The sequence below is a fragment of the Melospiza georgiana genome, chromosome 2 (genome assembly GCF_028018845.1).
Source record: "Melospiza georgiana isolate bMelGeo1 chromosome 2, bMelGeo1.pri, whole genome shotgun sequence".
NCBI classification, from domain to species: Eukaryota; Metazoa; Chordata; class Aves; order Passeriformes; family Passerellidae; genus Melospiza; species Melospiza georgiana.
The window spans coordinates 113545739-113569508 of record NC_080431.1 but is presented as its reverse complement, the minus strand read 5'-3'; the positions used below and the strand labels follow the sequence as shown (position 1 = coordinate 113569508).

The following is a 23770-nucleotide window of genomic DNA, read 5'->3' as shown; positions in this document are numbered from 1 at the left end:
AATATCCAAGGAATGATTCAGTACTTCACCATTGCCTGGTGTGCTAGATAGTAGCACAGACTTAATTGATTTGTTGGCCAGAAGTTACTTTTTTTCCCCCTGCACATGGATATAAATTTGGAACAAATTCACTAAATGGAATAGTTTCCATTCACACCTTTGGGCAGGAATTGTACCACGACCATCAAATCTGTCTTTGGCTGACCAGTGATCCCCATATCCTTGTGTTGGGACTCATCTGGCCTTTAGCTGTCCAGAAGCAATTACAATTTAGTTGCCTTGGTGTCCTCTAGAAATTGAGGGGAAAGTTCTTTTTCCAGTCAGTTGCAACATGAATTTCCAAAGGCCCCTATGTCTCTCTGCTAATTGCAGAGTAAGAAAAAAATGTCTAGATATTTTTGAAATATTTTAGGCAGTTAAATTCGTAATAATAATTCTTTGCATGTAAGTAACATGATGTGGAGGATACCACCATATCTCTAAATCTTTAAAAAATGTACTACTGACAAAAAATTGTACTATAATACATAATTTTGATCCTGCAAAACCGCATAAAACCAGTGGAATTTGCAAGAGTACAGTGAGTTATGCTTGAAGATTCTGATAAGGTAAAGGCCTTGGTTTGTTGCTATATTCTGTGGAAACTGATGAATATTTGAAAGAGAGTATAATGCTCCGGGGCTGCAGTTGTACTGCTTATATTTTGAACTTTAAATATAAAGTTACAGTGGAGTCAAACTGGAGCCCAGCTTAGGCAGCTACAAAACCAAAAAAATCATCTTTACTCAAAATGCTGTCATGAGGGAAGGGGAAAATACCCCTTCTAATCTCCCAGCTCATGGAATACTTTTTCTGTCATGAGAAAATACTTACACTTAAAAATGAGTTCAACCTCATTTTTTCAGATATCTCAGACACCTCCAGATCTTTTTGTCTCCTCTCACAGAATCATAGAATAATTTGGGTTAGAAGGGGTCTTTACAAGTCCACCCCACTCTCAGTGAGGAAAACCTATTATTTCTGACAGCTCCTGGGCAATACAGAAATCTTTCTGATGGATGCTTCCTTTCTGTTTTGTTCTGTTGTTGTTTTTTTTGGTTTTGTTTTTGGTTTGTTTTTTTTTTTTTTAATACATTAAAGAAGCAATAAGAAACCCTGCCAGAAACAAAACAAAACCAAACTCGATTTATTCACGGAGCATTGTAGGAAACACTGAATTTTGACAGCCTACCTCTTCTCCCATCTTGTCCACGGTTCTCCAGAAGTTATTGTAATCCAGGAAAACCAAGGGATTCCATGTTGAAGGGCAAATGTCATTGAAATTTCGTGACTTTCCCTGAAATGCACATAAAACCACAAACAGCTGAAATACAACAGAGCAGATCTTTATTACTCAAGAACACAAAATTCTCAGAGTCATCACATTTGGCCTTTTTTGCCCAAAAGACCTGGCTGGGTTTTTCCTTTTTTTTTTAATCATGCATATGAATGCAAGCAATGGAATGCATGTTGCTAAACAGGAGGGATAAAACCAGCTGGACTGGCATTAAATAGGACAATAATACCTTTTTCTATATGTCTATTTAAATAATATCTTTATCTATTTGTTCTGAAGGGGTGGGGAGGGGTACATTTGGTCTGAGCAGGTTGTCAAATTCTGGGCTAAGGATACTCAAATCATGAGTTTGAGTAATATTCCTTGTTCCTAAGCATCCTTCATTATTATTCATTATTATTAATGAATCTTCTATTTGACTGCTGCTGAAATGTGCATCCTGTAATTTGTGTGGGTCAAAAATTGAATGCATTTCAAACCATTTAAGCACCTTCATGGTACAACTCACTTTAAAAGCAAACATACCTCCTTATTGTTCCATGGAAGAAACCTAGCCTATAAAAAAACAAGTCTGCACAGGAAGTTTTGGCATTCTTCATTATTGTTCCTAAGCATCCTTCATTATTACATTTAAATGAATCTTCTATTTGCCTGCTGCTGAAATGTGCATCCGGAAATTTGTGTCTAAAATTGAGTGCATTTCTAACTATTTAAGCACCTTTCTGGTACACCTCACTTTAAAAACAAACATATCTCTTTATTATTCCATGGAAGAAACCTAGCCAATAAAAAAAAGTGTGAACAGGAAGTTTTTTGGCTGCAGGAAGAAAAATATTGTACACTTGCAAAAGTGGTGTCAGTATTTAAAATGTGTGTGACACAGAGTTGCAGCAGTGGCTGAAACTGTTATTATCTGAAACTGTTTCAGATAATCCTGTGATATAATGATAAGAGAAACAATCTAACAGCAGCTGCTTCTTTGTGATAACTTTAATCTGAAACAGGACGGGAGGTAATATTTCATTAATTTGCTTTGAACCTTCCCCCAGGTAAGTCAGTGGTGAATTTCTCATCAGACCTCTCTGTCCTCTGCCCTTCCAGCTGTGCCAGAAGTTGGTGTGAGGATGCAGGGAACACTCTGACTCTGACAGGCAGGAGCTGTGGTGCTGAAGCAATTTGCAACCTGCTTTTCAGTGCCATGGAGCCCATCACACCTGGCAGGTGAGAATCACAGATCAAGAGAGAGGCTGCAGTGATTCAAATGCAAAAAATGGGGACCCAGGGACAGAGGACACAAAGCAGGAGCCAAACACACCTTCCCCACACTTGCTGAGAGAGAATGGGTTGATCTTCCCCGCTGATAATTGTGTATTTGTGTGTAAATACATTTGGGTTTCTGATATCTGATATTCTGCAGAACATCTTTCTCTGCAAAGATCATAACAAAGATAAAGGATGCAAAGGAAAACTCAGTGATCATAGTGAGCTTTCAGACTTGCCAAAAGCAGTAAAATACTGAAATTCCTACACTTTGGTGAACTTTTGTCAGCCCCGGGATAGGTACAGTAAGGGAGGCAAATGTATGTGGGTGAGGGACCACAGCAAGCAAAGCACCAGCTGGTGATCTCAGCAATTAGTTCAGCCTGAGATTCCCAATTTCAATTTTTTTGGTGTTTTTTTGTTGTTGTGGTTTTTTTTTTTTTTTTTTTTTAAATTTCCAACAAATGTTGTACTTTCAAGTCACCAGGAGGTGGTTGGTTACCTCTGGATTTCTGGGTATGTAATCTCAGTCTTGTGGACCACTATTGTCTTTGCAGGGATCCCCATGGCAGGGAGGAATGATGCATCTGACTCCATGTTCTCAGAAGGCTAATTTATTACTTTATGATACTATATTATATTAAAGAATACTATACTATACTAAAGAATACAGACAGGACACGTACTAAATGCTGAAAAGATAATGATGAAAACTCATGACTCTTTCCAGAGTCTCAACACAGCTTGGCCCTGACTGGCCAAAGAGTGAAAACAACTCACACAGAATCCAATGAAACAATCACCTGTGGGTAAACAATCTCCAAACACATTCCACACGTGAGCACAACACAGGAGAAGCAAATGAGATAAGAATTGTTTTCCTTTTCTCTGAGGCTTCTCAGCTTCCCAGGAGAAAAACCCTGGGCAAAGGGGTTTTTTCAGAGACTGTGAATGCCACGTACCAGATATTTTTTCTCTCTTTTATGCCTATCTTGTTCTTTTTCAGGCTTACACTGAAGGAAGGTGGCAGGGGGAGGCTTTTCCAGGTGCACACCTGCACGCAAAGCACTTCTGCCGTGGCAAGAGCAGAGTAAATGCTCCTGTGAGCTCCCAGCAGGGAATCCTCCAAAGACACAGGCTCCTCCTTTCCCTTGAGGATAATTTCTCAGTGCCAGGCTGCAGCACTGTTCAGCCACAAAAAAAGAGGGCCAAATAGTGCATGCAAAGGGATATACTGCATCCTACAGCTTTTACTGTCATGAACTAAAGCTGTATCAAACTAGGAAATACTGATACCAAGCAGTAACACACAAATAACAATTTTATTCTTATTGCACAACATTTTGCTCTTCTAAAAGATCATCAAACACTGCTTCTCAAAATTCATTTATTGCTAGTCTTTTTTTTCTGGTTGGGAACGCAGGTGCCACCCACCTGTGTTTGACATTCCTTCCTTGACATGATTTAACCCCAAAAATTCTGCCCTTCAGCAGAGATGGGGTGCAATGCTGCCAGGCCACCCAAATCAGGGTGAGGAGAAATTATCCCTGCCCTTATGTCCTGTTGATACTGCAGGGGGGCAAAGGGAAAAGATAAGCCTGTTCTAATCAGGAGTAGTGGGAAAAAGCTCCCAGTTTTACATTTTTCAGTGAAAATCTCTTTCCAAAAGTCCTTCTGATGACTGTGCTTGTACAGAGTGATGTACCTTGCAAACAGCTCTCCTATCCTTAGCTTGCTCAGCTTAAAACATATTTGGTTAATGGCATAGCCCAAGGAGATCAATGGGAATACACACCTCCTGAGAAATATAAAATGCCAAATGATAACTAAAAAAGTCTAAAGTTGTGTTACTTGTTGCTCTCTTCTGCATGCAAAAAACCCACAACTTCAGTAAGACTGGAGCCCAATTGCAAGAAAAGCTGGAAAAACACAACAGTGCTAACAGACCTGGAAGAGGCTAAGGCTGAATTCAGAGAGGCTGAAATAGTTCCCAGACACAGTGACCCTTGTGTGGTGGGGCTGTACCTATCAGAGATGGGAGCAGAGGAAAGCCAACTCTAGCAAATTCCAGGAAAGAAATTCCCATTTCCCAACAGCCTCAGACACATCAGTTCTCCAGCTTTCTCTCTGGCACAAGTATCTCCACAGCAGGGAGTAAATCCAGCCCCAGTGAGCTGGGCTGGTAAGTTATTAATTTGGTTTTAATATTGTCTCCCTGCTAGGCAGAAGAGCTCTGGCTGCCAGTTTCACAGAGGAGCTCACTGCAAACAGGGGAGGCCTTGCAATATTCCATTTTTAAACAAGTTTATAGTGTTCTGGATGTATTATTTTCAGGACTACTGTTTTCTTAACTGAAAAGCAAATAACCTACTGGCTTAGCTCCCGTGCTAACACATGGCTGCCTGACTGACCCACAGAGTTTATCTAACTCTTTTTTTTTCATTTCCTGCCATGTCAAGTGGTTTCCTGCAGGCCTCAGGTCTGAGTCCTGCTGCCTGCTTGGATTAGTTACCCCACACCAATCCAAAGGAAACAAGATCCTCAAGCACCTTCCCTCAGTGGTTAGAAAGGCAGTGAGAGATGAGCTCTGCAAGGTCCCTTCCCTGCCCAGGGCTATGCTGGGGCTTGCAGCCAAAACTAGAGGAATTAACCCCAAGCTGTGCCACCACCCCAAGTCTCAGATTGTGCCAGAGGAGCAGACAATTTTGCCACACAAAGAGAAAGGCAAGTCGGTCTCCTGCCTGCTGTGCCAGGGGCAGGGCACACATCAGGAAGCACAGGAGGAGCATCCCCCACGCCCAGAGCAGGGGCTGTGATTGCCTGGAGAGAATCAGGAGAGAATCCTTCCTTCCAGCAGGTCTAGCCCTGGGAGCAGTGCTGGGCTGGGGCTGTCTGACCCCTGTCTGAACAGCAAATTTGGGCTGATGGGCAGAGTCTCAGTCACAGAGCCACTACTGCACTCTGAGCTCTTCATCTAAAGGCAGGGGGAAGGAAAGAGAGACTACAGGGCTAATCTGAAGCACTGTATGGAAATTTTAATATTTTATTGAGTGTTATCCCCTCTGAAAATCATAATTCTTTATTAAGTAATATTAATATGTACATATTACTTTATTAAGTAATATGTATTAAGTACATGTATGTATGTATGTATGTATTAATTATGTATTGAGTACATAATTCTTTATTAAGTAATTTTATATAATTTTGATTATATAAAATCATAATTCTTTTTGAAGTAATATTACATGGGGTGTGTGCTGCTACCAGATATTGGAGGAATGCAGTTATAGAGAGGGTTAATACCACAGCAAGGCCAGTGCCTTTACTTTTTAGGACCTTCTACTAAAAAAGGTGAAAACAGAGCTTCAAGGACCTCTGTTAAAACAAAAAGCTGTCTGCCAGCTCAGGGAAGGGACAATCCAGCACATCTGCCCTTTCTCAGTCCAAAAGCATTCTTGATGAACTATGGGACAGTAGCCACAGAGAAATTTAGCTGGAAAGAGCTCATAACAAACACTTAAGTTTTTAAATTACAGATTTACAAGGACAGGACACCAAAAAAGATTCCTGACTGACATTAAAGGAGTGCATGTAACCATGCTAACTGATGGGAAAGAAGGGAAAGGGAAAGGCAAAGGGAGGAAGGGAGGAAGGGAGGAAGGGAGGGAGGGAGGGAGGGAGGGAGGGAGGAAGGGAGGGAGGAAGGGAGGAAGGGAGGAAGGAAGGAAGGAAGGAAGGAAGGAAGGAAGGAAGGAAGGAAGGAAGGAAGGAAGGAAGGAAGGAAGGAAGGAAGGAAGGAAGGAAGGAAGGAAGGAAGGAAGGAAGGAAGGAAGGAAGGAAGGAAGGAAGGAAGGAAGGAAGGAAGGAAGGAAGGAAGGAAGGAAGGAAGGAAGGAAGGAAGGAAGGAAGGAAGGAAGGAAGGAAGGAAGGAAGGAAGGAAGGAAGGAAGGAAGGAAGGAAGGAAGGAAGGAAGGAAGGAAGGAAGGAAGGAAGGAAGGAAGGAAGGAAGGAAGGAAGGAAGGAAGGAGGAGGGAGGGAGGGAGGGAGGGAGGGAGGGAGGGAGGAAGGAAGGGAGGGAGGAAGGAAGGAAGGAAGGAAGGAAGGAAGGAAGGAAGGAAGGAAGGAAGGAAGGAAGGAAGGAAGGAAGGAAGGAAGGAAGGAAGGAAGGAAGGAAGGAAGGAAGGAAGGAAGGAAGGAAGGAAGGAAGGAAGGAAGGAAGGAAGGAAGGAAGGAAGGAAGAAAGAAAGAAAGAAAGAAAGAAAGAAAGAAAGAAAGAAAGAAAGAAAGAAAGAAAGAAAGAAAGAAAGAAAGAAAGAAAGAAAGAAAGAAAGAAAGAAAGAAAGAAAGAAAGAAAGAAAGAAAATTATAATAATCATCAATAGTGACATATTTGGATTTTCAAAGAAAATGTAACTACAAAGGAAACCTGCACCAATGAAGCAACTCGGTTATTAAAGCTTGCAGTATGTGGAATTTTTCCACACAGATATGGGAAAAATTCCTGTCACAGAAGAGAATCTCATTAAATCCCTCTGGAGATTTTCACTTTCTCTTGGCTGCTTCCGCTGCTCGGATAAATAATTTTCCCACTTTCTCCCAGCTCAATCCAAGCAGTATCCTGGAAATCTCCACAAAAAGCCAAGCTGAACTGATTGTTGAGTTAAAGAGAAGACCAAAAATCTCTTAATCCAAGGGTGCTGGATATTACATACAGATGTCACAAGTGCAGCTAAACCTGTGCTTAGTCATTGCTCAGAAGTTCCTCTCCCCTCTGACAAAACCACACAGCCCTGCAGGCTCTGGAGAAAGCTCTTGGGAGGAGACCTTCCTGTCTGGCCCTGGCTCCACACTCCTGGACAGCCACCAGACAAACACCAGAGAGCTGAGACACAAGGGGAGAAGATTTAATCAGACCTTCCAAGGTCTGCAGGTGGCCCATGGATGATGGTGCATCAGCCCAAGAAGCTGAAAACATCCATATTTCAGTTCAATATTTAATTTCTGTTTGAGATGATCCTTTAATGTCAAATAATCTCTTTGCTAACACTTTCTGCCATCTAGGAAATACCACTTGGTACTGTGTGGTATTGTGGGATTTGTGCTTGTGCTCCTGGAGCATCTTTAAGGAATGTGAGGGGTGCATCTGCAGCAGGGAGAGCACAAACCCCTTCCTGCACCTCAGCATCCTTCCTGGCAGCAGAGTGCAGCAGGCAGGTAAAAGAGAGGCAGGTAAAGAGCCCTGGGCACTGAGCAGCCCAGCCAACAGCCAGGACTGCACAGATGGAGCTTAAAAAACTTCTTCTAGAAGGGGGATATAAGAGAGGGTCCAACAACACGTCCCTAAATCAAAGGGCACGGTGGCTGCACAATGTCTCAAGGAAAAAGAAAGGAGAAAGAGCTGTGCAAAACCTTAGGAAAAGAAAATTAAAGGGCTACAATTCATGGGAAGAGAATGTGGGAGAAATGAGACCTACAGGAAGAAAAGCATCATTATTATTCACCCGGTGCTGAAATCTGGGATACCTTAAAGCCCCTTTGCTGTCACCCATGTCCAACAATTACAGCTCCCTTGAGACCCTGATTAGCTCAGCAGGACCGTGATGACAAATCCAGAATTGATCCACAGCCTGTGATCCAGCTGAATAGCTCATAATGCTGCCTCTTGCTTAGAAATATGCTTTCACTTCAAAGAAAACATACAAAATTACACGGTCATTAGCAGGGACGTGCATAATGCAATGTGGGACAATAAAAAGCTGCAGCTTTGGTGTCAAAATGGATTAAGGGCTCGAAGTAATGTGACCCATTAGAGCCTTTTATTTAACATAAAGAAGATAAGTGCCTTTTAGGATGCTGAGATATTCATGCCTGAGCTTAAATTAGAGTGGGACAAACATTCTGCTGGTACAAACCAGCCCATCCCTCTTGCTGTGGAATTACATCAATTTTGCATGAGGGGGTGACAAGTCAGTTTTTTAGCATTATGGAGTGGCTGAGCAATCGTTTAAGATGTGCCTGGTTTATGAGCATGGCATCAATCTGCCCAATAAGGAGTGCTTGCAGAACCAGATGGCAAAACTTTGCAGTGTGAACACATTGCTCTAATTCTTAGGGAAAAAAAGTGGAAAGGTAATAGAAAAGAAACCAATTAAGGAGCCATCACATAGGATGGCTTGTCTGTATCAAGTATGTCAACTCTGACTCATACAGGCTTCAAGTCTGGTTCTGCCAGAGTCTGTTAAGTGCCAAAACTAAAGAATATATTTTAAGAAATTGAAAGTGATGGTTTTTGCAAATTAAAATAATAGTTTTAGTTATGGACTGTCTGTATCCATAACTTTGAGTCATGGATACAGACAGTCACATCTCACCCCTATGAATCTTAGGCCTTTCTTTGTCCTTCTCCCTGCTGCTCTCACCCTGCACTGGTTTTGGCAGCAGGTCCTGGGTAGGACCTGTGCAAAAAAAAATCAGTGGGCTAAAGATCTGGAACAAAGGCAGGAAATCTGCTCTGAGTTTCATTGCTGCTCACTTTAGCCACACCAGGACTTGCTCAAGAGTGGCCACCTGGACTCCTGTGGCTGCCCCAGACCTCAGAGGGGACATTTTGGTGACTCTTGGGAAGGGCTTGTGTGGCACCATTAGCTAGATAGGGAAGGTCAGAGTCTCAGATTGGATAATTAACTTCCAAACACCCTTTTGTGAGATCAGTCCCACTCTATAGGGCTGGGAGAGATCTCATGTGAATCCAGTCATATGGGCAAAATATATTATCCTACTCCCAGGCTGGTTTCATAATACTGTTGTCCAGTATCCTCATTCAACACTATCCATCAATATTATTATTTTTAAAATTTAAATTTGCCTTTTATTTCTGAACAAGTATTTCCTGAATTTCAGGCAAAACTTCTTTGGAGGGTATGTTCAAAGACAATATGCCATATGCATCCCAGGTATTTCAGCTCTTGTCAGCTGCATTTTTTGAACAGCTAAAAAAAAAAAAAGAACCATTTGTCACACTCCCAACAAATTAAAACAGAATAACACCACTTCAAGCAGGTGCTGTCTGGATTACTGTGGGTAAGTTTTAAATGAAACACTTTTGATGACTGTCAGTAATTTCCAAGTTTCAGTGCCACCTTTGGGTACCTCAGCATGGAAATGCAATATACTTACAATATTTGCAATACGCAACACTTACCCCTTTGTACTGGAACATGTGGCCCTCAACATACACTTTATAGTTCTCCACCCCCAGCTCTTTTGCCAGTCGCAGAATCCGGTTTTGGGTAGGTCCCACATAAGATCCACCAACATCTACATAATTCACTTTGTCATTCTGGGAACAAAGAATACAAGAATCAGAAGCTGTGCAGGAAGCTCCTCAATACAAACATCTAGAAGCAGAAAGAATTATTCCATACTGAATGGATTTGTCCATGGGAAAGGTTGTTGAGCCTGGAAATGGGCTGCACAGGGAGGGGCTGGAGTCACCACCCCTGGAGATGTTCAAGAAATTCACATTATTTTTCTTGTAATTGCAAAACATTTCTGCAGCTGAAACCACCTCCAGCATCAAGGCTTGTTTTCTCTCTCTAGATACCTGCTCAGACTTGGTGCTGCAGGTGCTGAGCACTGCACTGCAGCTTTCCAGGAGATTAAATCTCCTTTCCAGCTCTTCCCCCCTTGGCTCCAGCCTGTCTGGGCAGGGACCCCAGCCATGCCTGCCATGAAAGGTGCTCCATGCACCCCTCAGCACCCAGTTGGGCAGTGGGAAGAAGGCAGCAGGTTTCAGGGATGTACACTATCACAGCAGGCTGATCTCCCAAGACAGTAACTCTTGAACACTGTTTATAGTGAGTATTTTCAGCCTGGCACTCTCAGTGTCACAGAAGGATGGTGTTTATGCTCCATGTTTCACACACAATGATTTCTGCTGGAACACCACTGTTTATCTCTGGTTCCCCAGCAATGGCTCCTGACATAATTTACACCTCCCTCAGTTCCAGGGTGGGAAGCAGAGGTAATGTCTGTATTACATTATCCTGTGCCACAAGTGACTCTTCATTTCTTTCCTTTGTTTTTCTAATGGAAATCAAGATGCATTTCATTTTTAGAAGCAGGAGTGTTATTTCAGACAATTTCAAGACATTTTAAAACATATGTCTGAGCCATAATGATGTCTGGTCCTACTCAGGCTGCTTCTTACAGGCCTCTAAGTTATCGTGCCTGTTGCAGTATGCAAGGGGGAAATGCTCTGACATTCCTGGTCCCAGATGATGCTTTTCAACACACTATTGAAGACTAGGTAGACAATATTCATTATTCCCTCATCTACTAAGCCCGTCGCTGCACCTTAGAAGGCTGTCAGGTAGGCCAAGCAGGGATTCTTCTTGGTGAACACATGCTGACTGATGGCTTTTGGATTAGTTGCTCTGTCACCTTCTGAGGGATTGAGCTGAAGCTGCAGTTCCCTGGATCAAAGTAATTGCAGTTCCCCGGGTCAAAATAGCAGGAGTGGCATCTGTCCCACTGTAGACCAACACAAAAGAGAGTTCACACCTCATGGAGCACTTACCCTGATGGTGAATGTCCTGCCTCCCACTCTGTCCCGGGCCTCAAGGACCACCACGCTGACCCCAGCCTCTGACAGCAATTTGGCAGCTGACAAACCTGGCAAAAAAAGAGAAGGTGCATTAAAGTCAGTGGCAGCAATTAGCTACATTCATGGTCAAAAACTGAACTAAAGCTTCAAGGTCAGAGATTTCAATGGATTGCTCTCAAAAATCCCTGAGAGAAGCTAGGAGCTTTGCATGGTATCTCACCACAGAAACCATGTGGCTGCTGCTTAGTTGTATTTTATAACCACTCACAGACTGAAGCTTCCTCCTTGAACTGGCATTTTGGCGTTTTAAAAGCAGCAAAACTTCAATTATTAAGGGGCAGACACACATCCTACTCTCCATTTGTGCAGCCTATGGAAAGGCAACACCCAGCTTGGGGGCCATTTGTGCTGCAGTGACATCAAAAATGCTCCTCTCCCACATCAGCTCTGCTCCTCTGCTGGCCCTTGGCCTCATTCACACGCAGAGGAAAGTCTGCTTCACTGTCAGGATTCATTTTCAGCAATGGAGTTTGACCATGACAATCAAACAGGCTGCATGCAGATACTTTATAAGTGGAATTATGGTCTCAGCAAAAATCATCTAATTATGGGACTTTGTGATGGAGCCACTAGAGACAGCTGAAAATTCAATAGGACAGAAGACCTCTCTGCTCCTGACAGATGGGAGCTGAAATTGTAAAAAGCAATCATGAGTTGGTGAAATCAGATTATGCCACTGCCCTGCAGGCCAATTTGGCACTGAAGCATTGTTTCTTGGGAGTTGCTTCCCCTCCTTAGGTACACAAAAGGCAGCCCTATTGATCAGCACTTCCAAGATATCCTGCAGGCAGGAGTAACAATATTACCCTCATGTTTATTACACTACCTTGAAATGTGATTAAAATCAACTTTTTGTGAGTCTTACAAAGAAGGCATGTCTGGAAAGACCAGGGGAGAGGAATCATTCTGGGAAGAGTTAAATGTACTCCTTTATTCTAAGGGCAATGCAGAATTGACCATAAACTGCTATACATAGAATATTTAATGGGAAAATGGAACACCATTCACTGGAAACCAGAACTGAGGAAGCTCAAATGTCTTACATAGGCAGAAATTATATATATATATATATATAATTTTCATACTCATCTAAAAGTAATTTTACACCCTTGCACCATATTCTTCAGATTGCTGCTGGAGCCAAAGTATACTTAATTCTTCCATCTATTTAATATTCTATTTTTTTTAATTGGAAGCCATTTTTCAGTGGAGTGGATATATTACAAATTGATCTAATTTGTTTCAGTGGTAATGTTTTTCCTCCATGAAACTCTAGAAATAATTTTTTTCTAACTAATTCGTTAATCCATTCAGTGATGGTTTCTCTTCCTCCCCACCATAAACGTAGAAGACACAAATCTATGATGTTGAAAACACAAACTGCAATATTTTCTTAAAAATACATAATTTTTTATATGCAGAAAAATGAGATTTCAAGAGATACAGCAGGTTTTGTGGATATCTTACATGTATAAAATAAAATGTTGAATTCTGCATTCTGTATAAATACCAGTGGACACTCAGACATGAGTGGGTAATTCTTTTGTAAGAAAGTTTACTTTAGATATACATGCCTTGAAAAAATTGATCATGAAGCCAAAAGAAATCTGGCCTAGGTATGAAAAAAAAAATTAAATGCAATCTTTGGTGCCTAAGACCATAATTTCATGCTGAATACCACAGCTCTATTCCTGCCACAGTTGTTTTGGAAGAGTAATGGTCACACTGGACCGAGTTGGAAGTTAAGCTCACTACTGGATTACAGCTTAATTATGGGATGTATCCAAATAAAGAAGGGCTGCTAAGGGGTGAAGAACATGCTGTATGTGACTGAGGTTCTGTAATCTGTTTGCCTGTTAAACTGCACTTGTTCTCCAGACTTACAGGTGGTGAAGTTCCATTACTGTTAACCCAATGGTCATCTGAAAAACTGGTCCCAAAAAAAGAAAAAGGGTTTGAAGTTTCATAAACTGGGAAACAGCAAGAAATACATTGAGACAGAAATGCCTTACTGGGAACTGGGAGAGGGCATGACTCACAAGTATAAACAATACAAAATATGTTTATTTAAGATTGCTACTACACATTTACTTGCTTAAAGCATGGAAACTATTTTATTTTAAAACAGAAGGCTTGGAACAACACCCACCCACAGCACCTCCATGTCTGTCTCTATCTCTGTCTGTTGGACCCACCTCCTTAGCTCCATCCTGGTGGCAGTGAAGCACACCAGGTTCAGGGCCTTCCACAGGTTCATCTGAAGCACCCCACAGGTCATGAAGCTTCTGTGGTTTTTATTAACCTCTAAATTAACTGCATATTTACCCTTCAACTTCTCCATAACTTGAGTTTTCAAGACTTTTGTTGCTGTTCCAGTATCCTGGACAGGACTGGACACCAGAGAGTGACTGATTGATTGATTGATTGATTGATGGGGTAAGAATGAGAGAAGGAGGAATGAGACCTTCTCCCTTCCTGCTCCTTCCCTCATCCCTGCCTGCTCAGCTCCCCTCAGGCTGCATGGAGCCATCCTCCCACTTCCTCCACATCATCTCCATCCCAGAGAGGATGATCATGAGGAGGGATGATCATGAGAAAGGAGCAGGGAAGAAACTGTGGATGCCCCATCCCTGGAAGTGCTCCAGGCCAGGCTGGATGGGGCTTTGGGAGTTCTGGTCTAGTGGGAGATGCCCCTGCCCATGGCAAGGGGTGGAATGAGATGGGCTTTAAGGTCCCTTCCAATCCAAACCATTCCTCACAGACACATTATTCCAGGCCAAATGGAGCCCTGGGCTCAGCGCTCAGACCAGGCAGTGACAACTCTCCAGTGTCTGCAGCTGTGACTCTGGGCAGACACCCCTGTGGCTGTGTCACCTCCACCTGCCCCCAGTGCAGCCCTGAGATAAAGCTGGAAACCACCCCAAATCACTGGACAAACTCCTTCCAGATATCCCCTAATTCCATGAATTAGAAATACAGCACTTGCCTCAGCAAGGCAGGAGGAGCCTGCCAAAACCACAGCTCATTCTGCTCTGGAAATTCACTTATTGCAAAATGAGAACAAACAAGGTCAGACATCCTCCACAAGGGTTTCTATGGAAATCTCACAAGCAGCTCCCCTCCTCTGAGGATGCCAGGCAGGAAAGCTCTGTTCCTATTGATTCTGCAGTGCTATTAAGGACTCAGAATTGCTGGTGCTACAGATCATACTGTGGCTGCTTTCGTGCCAGAAAATTGCCATAATGCTACCACAAGTAAAGCCCTTTGAAGTGCATCAAAACACTGGATATGCAGTTAAAAAAAGAAAAAAAAAAAAAGAAAAAGAAAAGAAATTAAGATGAATTGATGCCAACCTGCAGACCACAAGACACACCCCATGACTGAAACATAAGGACACTGAACTATACTGAATTTTTTAATACAACAAAGCCCATCTCTACTTCACAGGAAAGAAAAGTTCAACTCCATAGGTAGTGAACAACACTGGGACTGAAGAGACTTGAACTTGATTCCAGAGGAGTTCTGTAATAAGGAAAATGGTTCTCTGTTTTGTAGGGAAGTGTTTATAGGTGAAGATTTATGAGAATAATTCCAAGTTGCCTCAATACTGGGGTTGATACAGACCATGTGAGCAGAGATGATTTCAACAGCACAAACAGTGAGAGTTTTTAAAAGTTACTTCATTGGGAATGTCCTAGTGATTGTATACTAACAGTATAGAGTATATACTAGCAGTACAGAGTTATAGTTTTCAAAATCTAGGCTCTGTAAATACAGAACATTCCTTCATAAAATCCTTATTAATCCACCCTACTGTAGACAACATGGGAAAGACACATTGTGAGAAAGATGATTAACTCATTACTGTAGTGTTCTAGCAAGATTTAATTGAGCAAAAGGGGGAAAATCTTCCTGTAAAATCCCTGCATTTTTCTGATCTTGAGTGGGAGAATAATTTTAAGACTTTTTTTGCTCATTTTTCTAATACACGTCAGTAAAATAAGAGAATTGGCAATATATCATTATTAAAGTTCCAATGTAATGGCATTCTAATGCTGCGATTATTTTTACTGTTTCATTGATGGAAACCCTAACTTTTTCTAAACACAATTGAGTAATTAAACCTGGCAATGATCACCTTAAAATCAGCTCTCATTTTTCCAACTAGAAATCCCTTTGGCACGTAAAAATGAACCTGTCAATGAGAGATGCAAAACATTTCTGCCATCACCATAGGGAAAAATCTCCCTTCCTCATCTCTTTATTCTCCTCCTGCAACCTTGATTACCCTTTGACTGGAATTTTTGTGTACATTGTAGCATTTATTTAAGTTTGAAAATACAATTAAAATGTGCCCAGTTACATCAGATTTACCAGAGAAGCCACTAATGGGCAACAACACACAGAAAGCTGAGAATGAAAAAATTGTTTCCTTTCACTGACTAAGGATTTAAAGATTTTTAAATTTCCACTGAAAATATAAAAAGACCCCAAGCCAACAATGCTATTAATTCAGTAGGAGCATCTTAAATCCACAGAAAAGAGCAAGAACACACAGTGTGGATCACAAGTCTACATTTATTTCTAATTCAGTGTTGCCTAATACCGTAACATCACAAATTTTCTGCTTGTCAGAAACCATGTTTTATCTTGCCATACTTTCTTTCATGTCCCTTCTTGTAGAATCCTTGGCACTGAAGAGAGATTGAGTTAATGTATTTTGTCCTTTTCAAGTAAATCTATTTAATCTCTTTTTCATCAGTATTTTTTCCCTTCTAGGAAAAAAAAATTCACTTGATTCAGCAAAGATCTTAACAAAAAGAGAATAAATATTTTCTACTACAGAGTACATCGTTCAAATGAGACCAAGCCACTTACTGGTCTCAATGGCATCACTGTCTAAATTCTTCTTACAGATGCAAGCCTTGTTCTGAAGGACACAAAGACGCTTTCTCATGGACAGTGTTAGCAGAAATGCAGTGGGCAGGAAGAGGGAATTCTATTCCAAGGAGAAAATCACTCCACACACACCCACTGTGATTTTTTCACGTCCACAGCTTCTTGCAGTAAACTTTCCTTCCCCAAAGTAATGCCCTCCCCCAAAACAAAGGCAGAAAAAGTTAATGAGTATAAGCACAGGGTTGGAAATGAGGCATCTTTCCTCCAATTACACATTAAAATAATGAAAGTTTGATCCTACCTAGTAATGGAAACAACCAAGGTAATTACACACATGCTATGACTATTGACAATTTTTTTAGTTAGTGTTGTCCAGAATAAATTCCTGTTACCTAAATGGTGACTTTTAACTGAAAAAGAATGTCAAAAAATGTTGCTGCTAATTTATGATCAATGTCATCACCACAAATACCAATAACATCAGTGCTAGTATTTCCAGAAAAGACATAATGCCTGTCCCATGCCTGGTTTTGTTATGTTAGGGTATTTTTAGGGATCTGTTGTAACTACTTTGCTATTTCTTTTGCTTGCTGAGGCAAATAACACTCATAAGACTTCAGTAGCAAACCAGAAGAGCACATTATGAAGAAGAAGGCAAATGGAAATTGGTACTTCTGCTTATTTGCAATTACTGTATAAAGCATCCATTACACTTTGTATGGGATTCTGGGAGTTTTGTTCTTGCTGTAAAGTTTTGTCATAATGACAGTCAGCTTGCTAGGCGTACATTGGGAACTCAGAGCTCTGAGAAACATTCTTATTTATTTCTGCATCCCCAAAAATGGTCTTTAGGAATCTCTGCTATGAAATAACAACATTATCAGCTTTCTGCTTGGCTCCAGAAAGAAGGAAGGAAGGAACCAGGTAGCTGGAACCCAGCACAGGCCAAATGCAAAGTGATAATCAGAGAATACATTTTATGAATCAAATATTGCATTCCTATAGGTCAAATCCCAGGTAAATACAGAAGTAACAGCAGGGGGGGAAAAAAATTATTGAAAACTACTCCAGATTTACACAGGTCAGACTGATTCTATCTCCCACCAACAACTGTGTGTGTTTGACAGTTTATCTGACACCACCACCCACCAGCAGCTTGGCGTGCTGTCAAAACAAACAGGGCAGTGTACAACAGGAGCTGTGCTGCCAGGATGGCAAGGAGGAAAATCTGCATTTGCTCATTATTCAGTCTCTCACTCAGAGCCCAAAGCCAAGGCGTAGGTAGCTTGAGGGGTGAGGCTGTCAGTCACACACTGTGGAGCTGGAGATGCCAACACAGAGAGGAAAACAAAAATGTCTTAATAATATATCATATGTTTTATTTCTATATAAAGGCTGATCATTGCTATTTTTACATCCCAGCTTTTCCTATGATTTCTGGCCCTTGGAATCCTCCATAAGTGCAGCAGAAAACAGTGCTGCTTCCTGCACATGGCTGGGAAATCTCAGCTTTGATTTTGTAGAACCATGCAATCTCCTCTTTTCTAGATAAAAACAAACATATTTTTCTGTGGAAACAAAAACTATCCATGCCAGTGAATTATAGTCTTAAGTGGAAGATTCAGTTATGACTGGTTTTCTCTTGTGTTTTATGTTTGTAACACAATGTGCTGAAATTTCTTCCAAACCACATTTGCATACAAAATTTTTTGGACTTCTCTGCTTCAGGACATACTTCTCCATATCTGCTGCCTCTCTGGTTTGCATTATGTAGACAAACACTATTAATTCTCCATGCAATCTTCTGATAAACTTGGCTTCCACATGAGGTGAGGCTGGCACATGAATATATTCCCATGAAAAAAAGTTAACATATTTTGCTTACATTCTTACATTCTTTTTTTTTTTTTTTTTTTTCTAAATGAGGAATTATTTAAGCTTGAATTTTCAGGGTGTGTTTTCCAGGGTGTGGTTTTTTTGTGATTCTTTTTTGCTGGAAAATCTTGGTCAAAACTGACTGTCTATTTCTAAGTGTCTAGGGAAAACATATTCTTTGATTTTGAAAAATCAGGCCCTTTTTTAATGCCTATTTTTTGGAAGTTGCAGCAGCAACTTGAAATATGGCAGGGAGGTAACCTTGGAGTCAACATGGCACATTTTGTTGTCCATATGAAAATATGATCCAATAAGGTCAGTTAGAAAGTTTTGAGAAATTACAGGTCACAGAAGTCATCCTCACATCTGACAAGCTGAATATCTGAGGTTTCTGTCAAAATTCTCTGAGCACTTAATGCTGTCCAGTTATTAATGAGCAGTGCCTGAGGAGTGACTGAGCACCCAGGCCCTCCTCACAACATTTTGTGCCATCAGCTTGCTAGGTTTCAACAGACACACAATCTAGTAAAATCAATCATGTCAAAATCAATCCACAACAGCACTCTTCAGCTCAGCAGAAAACCCTATAAATAGAAAATGGGAGCAATATTTGAGCCATATAAATAAAAACTCCCTGTGGGTATGGGGAAAGTCTTTAACTTCAGGCACCAGTTTATTTAATATGCTCGGGTATAAAATGCTGTAATCAATATTAACTGTATTACAGGGGACATTATCTATTAAGAGTGACACAAACATGTGCCTGAGGCTTTTACTGGCCACTATCCACATTTTTAACATGCAAGCCCAAGTGGAAAGAGGAATCCATCCCAAAATCTGCACCTCCCTCTCTGCATTGTGCAAAGGCACTTGCTGATGCAGCCTGGACACTTTGAGTGAGATTCCATGGGATACAGCAGGAAAATCCCAGGGGTACAAGCCACCCAAGCAGAGATTTCTTCCAAAAAGAAGAAATCCAGTTTTTTGTCCCAAATCACTCTTTGCAGAAGCTGCCTCCATCCCCAGCCTGCAGCTCCGTGCAGGCAGAGGGGATTCTGTGTCCCTGGAATGGCCACATTGTGATGTGCATGCAGAGGGCAGGAGCAGGGATGAGCAGAACACGTTCAGAAATTCCACACTGTGGTGTGCATGCAGAGGGCAGGAGCAGGGATGAGCAGAACACGTTCAGAAATTCACTGTTCAGAATTCACTCTCAGGACCAGGCTGTGCTTTGAGGAATAGACAACTCCAGAGCTGCCTGTCAGGGTTTGAGCTTCATTTCACAAATACTGGACAAATAATTTAAAAGTCACAGCATCACTTCTGGGAAGTTCACACCTAACAGAACCAGCATTTTGCTTACACCTCATACAGATTTCATGCATTTGTAGTAAAGAACTAGTTTATCCCAGAGTTTCCTACCCCTTCCTGCATGCACCAGGTAGTGAGTATTTAAAATACAACAGAAGGAGAAGAGACAGAAATCTCACCAGATGAGTCAACTGCAAATTCAATTTCAGCAAGTCAACACTGGAATCAGAGAGATGGAGGGGAAAGTCTGTCCATACTGGAGCATGATTTACTATGTATTTCACCAGAAGCAGAACTCTAGATGCAGATTACTTTTTCTTTTTTTTTTTGTTTTTAAGACTGGAAAGCAGCACTGTCTAAACTCTTGCAGAACTGAGGTGTAGGCATATTGGTGCAGGAATGGCAGTAACAGAGAAGCTGTGAGAAAAGCAAAACAGACCAGAGGCTGATCAGAGTTTAATCCCCCAGCTATGAAAGGCAGTGTACAGTAAAAATGGATTAATTATTAAATAAGGCATTTATTGTCCATTTCTCAATGGCTGTTTTCTTAAAATGATGCCTGTTCTAATTCCTAACAGGCAGACACCAATGTCTGTGCCACTGGCATGGGGTTTCCACTGGCATGAAAAATGTTCCTGTACCCCAGGAATGCTGTGACATGTTTACTTGTCTTCCTTATGCCACCGACAATTTTTCAGGGACTGTGAGCACCGTGAAATTTTCTGCCTGGCTCCATTTCAATCCCCACACCAGGCTTTGGTCCAAGGCACAGGTGTCACAAAGTAACTCAGTGTTTTTGTACGAGTGAGGCAAGACACGACATAGAAATGCTGAAAGCATTTTCTGAAACACTGCAACAGGTTGGGGATCTGAAGGAACAAGGCACCCTGAAGGGAACAAGAGCTTGTCAGAGCTCTAAAATCCACATTAAGAGGATGTCACCATCAGCTGCACACAGAATGGGTGGTAATTCCCTAAGGACACTCTGTGCATTTTACAGGAACCCTAAGGATGAAGACCAAATGTCTCATTCTAGCAGGAAAATTACCAGACATCTGGTAAAAATAAAAAGTAGGGAAATCTAGATCCACACTCTTCCTGTCTGTTTAGTGATGCTAGAGATTCTTTGCTTATTTACATGTTCACAAATAATTATTTAAACAATTACTGTTATTTTAGTAGAGGAAATAACATAATTGCATAAACAATTTGCTACTTTATGTATGAATTCACTGCAGATTACACCAAAGGAAAGCCTCTGACTCCTCCTCAACACCAATAAAACCTAACTTTACCCACACCAATAATGGCTGTAATATCGCTGAAGTCGCACAGTCACAAAACTCACTTTTTCTGAATCACTGCTGAAGGAAGGACTGCCTGAAAACTGAGATCTGGCCAAAGCTGCCAACACAAAATTGATCTGAGGGACCTAAACCTAAACACTAATTTTCTCCAACACAGCAACATTCTCATTGTAGGTAACATAAAAGTAATTAATTAACGGGGTTTTGAAAGCACAAGGGTGATGATACAGCCGCTGGTGTGAAAGCAGATCTGAAGAGTATTTTGGGAAGTGTTGCCTGGTGAAGTGCGAGGACTCCACGGCACTTGGGGAATCGGGCTGCCTCTAGAACAGCTCTTCTCACAGCAGCAGAACCTAACCCAGAGGTACTCCCAGATGTTTATTCTGCAGCAGTTTCCCAAACAAAACATCTGCCACCGCTGCACGGACAACCTGAATAAACCACGCCAAAACACCACCTTTGTGGGGATCAGTCCCAGCCAGGGTGCACCAATCCCAGCCTGGCTGCACCAGTCCCAGCCCGCATCCCCGTATCCCTGCCTGGTTCCCACCTGCGGGCACTGCCAAGTCACTTTTCCTCCAGCCTCCCTGCCGACCCGCACCAAGAGCGAACCAAGGCAAGGAGCAGCGCTCTGTGCGATCACGACACGGATCATTGTCCCCGTCCCTCCCCGAGCGCCCCTGAATCCCCCGGGTCCCGGCCCTGCGCTTCCATCGCCCCCGCGCACCGCCCCGCGCCGCTCCGGGGCCGCTCCCGGCGGGATGGAGACCGCTCCATTCCCCCAGACCCACCTGAGATACCGGCCCCGATCACGACCACGTCGTATTTCTGGGCCATGGCGCTGTCCCCGCTGTCCCCGCTGTCCCCGCTGTGCCGGCTCCGGTCGCGGCCGCGGCTCCGTCCCAGCCCCGAGCTCCGGCAGCGCCGTCCCGCCCGCCCCGGCCCCGCCCCTGGGCGTGCCCCCACCGCCCTTCCACCAATAGAAGCGGTTAGGGGGAGGGGCATCAACTGGCCACGCCCCCCCCCCCCCCCGGAGCTCCGTGTGCGACCCGACGGGGCGGGGAATGCTCGGGAACCCCGGGAACACCGAGGACACCGGGGACACTGGGGATACTGGGAACACCGGGGACACCGGGGACACCGGGGACACCGGGGACACCGGGGATACTGGGAACACCGGGGTCACCGGGAATACCGGGGACACCGGGGGCACCGAGGACACCGGGGACACCAGGGACACCGGGTACACCGGGTACACCTAGGAATACCGGGAATGCCGCATCCCGGGGCAAGCATCGCTACCGGCTCCGTGCCGCACCACGCCAGGGGGATGAGGCAGACGGGCGGCAGCGTGCCCGGTGCGGGATGCGATGCAGGATGCTGAGTGCCCGGTGCGGGATGGAGAATGTCCCGGTGTGGGATTTAGGATGCCGCCTAAGAACCAGCCAGCGCTCCCTTAACCCCGTGCTAGTGACCCGCAGTGACTGCAGGAGAGAAGGCGATCCATGGAGCCAGAGGCTATGGCAGCCTGCAAGCCTCTCCTCTTACTAGAATCAAGTCATACTTGATCCATGAGCCAGGGAACAAGGGGTTAACATTTCCACGGATGTATCTTCCCAAAGACAATACCTGAAATAATCATTGGTTGTCAAAATTAGCTACTATTACTGCCCTGGAATGATGGTTGTGATATTCCTTGCCATGCGTTCTACAGCTCGTGCAGGTTTTATTGCCAAAGTGTAAATGTCATTTCTGTGGAGTGGAAAAAATAAAGAGCCTGTCCATCCCCTTCCAAATAAGCACAGGAGACCTATACAGTCCACACAATTATCAGAAATCCTAACGCTGTTTCATGTTAAATATTGGTATAAGTTCTGAGAGTTGCCCAGTTCTGCAATTCCAAGCCTGGGTATGACCAGTGAATGCAATAATACTGTAATACTTTTTGGCTGGTGTTCTTTGAAATGAGTCAGTTTTCTCTTCTATAGGGAAAATACAGGACTTTTGGGTTTTGTTAGATATCCAAATGAGTGAGATGTAGACCTGTTGGTGTGAACCAGAGGAATGCTACAAAGATGCTTGGAGCACCTCTTCTATGAAGAACATCTGAAAGAGCTGTGATGGTTCAGGCTGGACAAGAGAAGCCTCTGGAAAAACCTTATTGAGGGCTTTCAGTAATTAAAAGGGGACTATGAGAAAGATGAGGACAGACTTTATAGCAGAGCCTGTTATGATAGGACATGGAATAACAGGCTAACACTAAAAGAGAGCTGATTTAGGTTTGCTATAAAGAAGAATTTTTTACAGTGAGGATGGTGAAACACTGTAACAGGTTGCTCAGAGATCTAATGGATGACACATCCCTGGGAACACCCAAGGTCAGGTTGCTCCCAGCAACAAGATGCAGTTGAAAATGTCCCTGCTCCTTGCAAGGTGAGTGGACTGGCTGAGCTTTAAAGGACCCTTCCAACCCAAACCACTCTGTGGTTCTCTGACAGCAGTGACTGAATACAGAAACATCAATAAATCACTAAGCAACGGTGCAGGAGACAGAATAATGGATCTTCCTCGCCAATAAGAACAGGTATTTACAAAGTGTAAGTGCAGAGCTCAGTAAGTGTGTTGCAATATCTGCAGACACTGTAGCGAGGCAGAGCAGCGGATCCCTGCTGCTCTGGGAGATCATTCGCTGACACAGAGCTCATTATCACTGCGATTGCTGCTGCTCCATGCCAGGGTAAAGGGAGCACAGCCGGAAGGGACCCAGGCTGTGAGAGTGGAACGGGTTCTGAAGGAGAAAACTGAATGTACCAACACCCACTCTGGGCTCAACAGAGAAAAAAGCCTCTGTTTCTCGAGGGAGATAAGGACACCCACTCCCACAGCTCGGCTGGCTGCCGTGGGCAGGTCACAGGGAATCTGACAAATAAACAGCTTCACTCAGGGGCACCTCCCTCATAATTCAGGAACCAAGTCTGGAGGAGAGCAACCAAAACATCCTTTGTGATAACAGCAGGAAACTTGTGTGCATCTAGATAACTTGCTGAGAGATTAGCTTGCCAACAAATCTCCGGTGCTAAAAGGAGCCGTAAGAGTCTTGATAAAGGGCAGTGA

The 23770-nt window shown here is 43.0% G+C and overlaps 1 protein-coding gene across 1 annotated transcript in view; it reads right to left on the bottom strand.

The window, feature by feature from the left end:
• The window catches only part of LOC131080476 (amine oxidase [flavin-containing] A-like), a 36089-nt gene extending 14548 nt beyond the window's left edge, over window positions 1-21541 (bottom strand). Inside the window, exons 1-4 of the mRNA XM_058018754.1 lie at window positions 21448-21541; window positions 11178-11272; window positions 9801-9938; window positions 1232-1336 (exon numbers count right to left, since the gene is read on the bottom strand). Of these exons, the coding sequence (XP_057874737.1) occupies window positions 1232-1336; window positions 9801-9938; window positions 11178-11272; window positions 21448-21493 (384 nt within the window). The 5' untranslated portion in view covers window positions 21494-21541. The remainder of the gene's footprint in view (window positions 1-1231; window positions 1337-9800; window positions 9939-11177; window positions 11273-21447) is intronic.
• Window positions 21542-23770: the final 2229 nt, after the last annotated feature.